Raw genomic sequence first — 3,891 nt, 5'->3', positions numbered from 1 at the left:
TTTCTTCAATACACCGGCCAGAAATAAGCTAAAGCCTATGTTTCTATTAACACATTAATATCTCGAGTCAAAAGCTTAAGGGATCCTCATTAATCATATCAAAACGAATCCTCTCACCTTCTCTCTTTTTGTAACAAATATAGAGATCAGTCAAATCACCATATTGCATGTATCTAGTATTGTGAACTTTTGCCTTCTTAAGGATTTATATATGTTATAAGCTTTATTTAACATAAACCCTTAAGTCGTGGCTATGAACACCCAGAAAATTAAAGCATTCAATATAGAAACTAGAAAAATGTCATAGAGGAATCTCTAAATGATGCATAAACAAAATCTTCAGTCAAACTTCATCGCTCAAATAGTGCCAAACTTTGTTTGTTAGACAACAAGATCTATAATTTTTTGAAATGTAGATACACTCTTACTTCATTATCAGTCATCAGGCATTGAGAAATTATTGAAACTCTATCAAAACCCGCCAAAAATAGATGAATTTGTTTGAGTACTGTAAATGACTTTTGACATGCTTAAAAAGTTAAATATCTTAATAGTTTAGAAAAACAAGGTTAAAAATCAATTCAGTAGATGAAAAAAAATTATTTCTCAAAATTTAACAAAGACGGTTAGTGCGGGCAGTGCAGCCCAATCCACACTACGACATCAGCTTTGGCGGCAAACGACGTCACCGATAAGGCAAATCGGGCACGCACTTCAAAATAATAATCCTTAAAACGCGACCCTCACTTCAATCATTACTCACCTCCGTATTTCCCAAAATGGACCGAAAACAATCCACGCCGGAAAATCCCATCCTCGTGAACCGCGAACCGGACGGGATCGCCTACGTCACCATCAACCGTCCAAAGCTGCTTAACTCCCTCACCAAGGCTATGATCACGGATCTCGCCCGGATCTTCAAGTCCCTAAACCAAGACGATTCGGTCCGGGTCATTATTCTCTCGGGTACGGGTCGGGCCTTCTGCTCCGGCGTCGATCTCACCGCCGCCGAGGACGTTTTCAAAGGCGACGTCAAGGACATCGAGACCGACCCGGTCGCCCAGATGGAGCGCTGCAAGAAGCCCATCATCGCCGCCGTCAACGGCTTCGCGGTCACCGCCGGATTCGAAATCGCGCTCGCCTGTGACATCGTCGTCGCCGCTAAGGGAGCCAAGTTCATCGACACTCATGCCAGGTGAGTTTGAATCCCTTTTCTTTCAATTCGGATCCAAACCGACCCGGATTTGAATCCTAAAGTTGGTAATGAGTGTCTACTTTGGTTTTGAAATTAGATTTGGCATATTTCCGTCGTGGGGTTTGTCTCAGAAGCTTTCGAGAATTATAGGGGCGAACAAAGCGCGGGAGGTGTCGCTGACGGCGACGCCGTTGACGGCGGAGGTGGGGGAGAGGTTGGGGTTTGTGAACCATGTTGTGGGGGAGACTGAGTTGTTGAAGAAAGCGTGGGAAATAGCTGAGGCTATTGTGAAGAACAACCAGGACATGGTGGTGAGGTACAAGGCTGTTATTAATGATGGGGTCAAGCTGGACCTGGGCCATGCTCTTACATTAGAAAAGGTATGTGATTTCGACTTGATTTTTTGTGGTTTTGGTGTACTGTATCCGCATTTCAAATGCTCAATTTTCTCAGGTTTTATAGATGCTTATTCTAGGTTTGGAGTATGATTTACTTTTTAGTGAAGTTGTTAGTTTGGAATTCTGGAAACCATGAGATACTAGGAGATCAGGTGATGATTGGTTGGTTGAATGAGATATTGGGTGAGTTTTATGATGATTGTTTGTTTGGCTATGATTGAGATCTGTTTGGTTGGGGGAGTGAGCCGATGATGAATGAGAATGGTGATGGAATGACCATAGTAATGGAATAAGCACCATGTTTTTGTTGTGAACAAGGAAATTTAGCATATTGGAATGGAATCAATTACGCTCTTGTGTATTTCAGTTACATTGTTTGCTTGATTCATTGGTACACTCATTGTATAAGCTACTCTGTTCCATTCATCCAATCAAACATCACCTTATAGTTATTGTGATTGTTTATCGCCTTTTCAACCTGAAGATGCATGCAGAGTATGAGTTCAATTTGATATATGGTCTTGTGGAATGAGATAGATTGGGGTTCACATTCAAATCACTTTTTTCTGCAATCAATTATTGAAAACTTCAATTAAAATAATGGAAACATTGCTGGTTCTCGAACAAAAGTTTTTGTTATATGAATTGTCAGTCATCATCTTGTTAGCAAATGCATTTAGAAGAGGTTAGTGAGTCATTCGCAACTGTAAAAATATTTGGCGTGCAACTGTGCAAGTCAACCTTAGACTTTAGCAGTTTAGCTTGCATTCGTTTCTATATAGTGAAAGACTGAAAAGAAAATCTGGAAGCTGCATCAAAGCATCTGTAGTGTTTTTATGCCCTTGTTGCTTTACCAGTAACTGTTATTCTTCATGACTATGAAATAATGAGCATATTGTGCATCCCGTGCCTTTATTTTTCAGGAGAGGGCTCATGAATATTACAATGGAATGACCAAGGATCAGTTTAGGAAGATGCAAGAGTTTATAGCCGGTCGGAGTTCGAAAAAGCCTTCTTCCAAGTTGTAGAAGTTCTAATATGATATCTTTCACTGTAAGCATAAGAATATTGGGCTCCCATAATGCTGGGAAATTGTTTAATTTGCCCTTCTAATAGATCACAAGTCAACGGACAGTTCAATGTTATTGGGTACGTGGTGTTTGTTAACTGCAGCCTTGTTACCCTATTTTCCATTCTTCATTTGAAGTCCAAGAGCATGCATTCTGAATCCACTTTGTGTTATTGGTTACATTATTTGTAGATACATCTTTGATCTGAGTTCAGTAGTAACACTAATGCTTGTTTTCAGTTGTGAGAAAGCTAAACTGACCTAAACTACGTACAGTACATCCGGACTTGGTTGATAGTTTTTTCTTATTCCTAGTTTACCCTAACCAAGACTGGAATCACTCGAATCTTGCCAAAAGGTACTAGGAAACCCATATAATCACGGTTTTTTTGATAAAAAAATTATTAAAATCTCTTAAGCCACCTCACACTTGTGTGTGTGTATATATATATCAGTCGGGATCAGAGGCAGACGTCCGCACACCCTTAAAGTGTAGACGTCCCTCTGTTCTCCACCGTACGGCTCTGACGACTGCAAGCCTCCACTCCAGCGGCCTCCAGCAACGTCCTCGATCACTTTCCCTCCCTGGCGGGTTCGTTGAATTCTAGTTTTCCGGCGAGATCGATTTTGTTTGAAGTTTTGAGTTATCTCGTCGGAAAACTGGAATTCGGCGGACTCGCTGGGAAGGGAAAGTGATCAGGGACGCTGTTGGAGGCCACTGGGTGGAGACGCGCCGTCGTCAGAGCCGTACAGTGGAGAACGGAGAGACGTCTGCACCTGAAGGGCTGTGCGAACGTCCTCGTTGGAACGGCTCTGTGTGTGTGTGTGTGTGTGTGTGTGTGTGTGTGTGTGTGTGTGTGTGTATACAGAGAGGATGTGAAGCAGACGTCTGCACTCCGGCTTAAAGTGCGGACGTCCACTTCACATCCTCTCTGTATATATATAGCCCTTCTTGGCTGTGCACGTGTGTATATGTATATATATATACACACACACAATGCTGATCAGGTGCGGACGTCCGCACCAATGGTTTTGGTGCGGATTTCCATTTTTGCACCACTTTTCAATCGAATTTTCACATCTCCACCGTCTAGTATCTAGATAATATTGTGTAGATCATCTCTGCAAAATTTCAGCCAATTTGGTGATCATTAAGGCCCTCAAACTCGAGTTTTTCTAGTATGAACACAACCGGACATAATTCACTCCGTCCATTTATTTTTCGAGTT

The 3,891-nt window shown here is 41.8% G+C and overlaps 1 protein-coding gene across 1 annotated transcript; it reads left to right on the top strand.

Annotated features, from left to right (window-relative positions):
• Positions 1–749: 749 nt before the first annotated feature.
• On the top strand, positions 750–2,819 carry LOC101304553 (3-hydroxybutyryl-CoA dehydratase-like). Its single transcript, XM_004295022.1, has 3 exons — positions 750–1,195; positions 1,293–1,575; positions 2,517–2,819. The coding sequence occupies exons 1-3, from the start codon at positions 780–782 to the stop codon at positions 2,619–2,621; spliced, it is 804 nt and encodes a 267-aa protein (XP_004295070.1). The 5' UTR covers positions 750–779; the 3' UTR covers positions 2,622–2,819.
• The last annotated feature ends 1,072 nt before the right edge of the window (positions 2,820–3,891 follow it).

This window comes from Fragaria vesca, linkage group LG3 (genome assembly GCF_000184155.1).
Source record: "Fragaria vesca subsp. vesca linkage group LG3, FraVesHawaii_1.0, whole genome shotgun sequence".
In the NCBI taxonomy this organism is placed as follows: Eukaryota; Viridiplantae; Streptophyta; class Magnoliopsida; order Rosales; family Rosaceae; genus Fragaria; species Fragaria vesca.
Note: the sequence above shows the minus strand (reverse complement) of the source record. Positions and strands in the feature narration are given on the sequence as shown.

Excerpts from the sequence above, each read along its gene's own strand:
- LOC101304553 (XM_004295022.1), top strand. The coding sequence starts at position 780 with ATGGACCGAAAACAATCCACGCCGGAAAATCCCATCCTCGTGAACCGC. Across the intron at positions 1,196-1,292 it reads TTCATCGACACTCATGCCAG|ATTTGGCATATTTCCGTCGT; the intron begins GTGAGTTTGAAT and ends TTTTGAAATTAG. Across the intron at positions 1,576-2,516 it reads ATGCTCTTACATTAGAAAAG|GAGAGGGCTCATGAATATTA; the intron begins GTATGTGATTTC and ends TTTATTTTTCAG.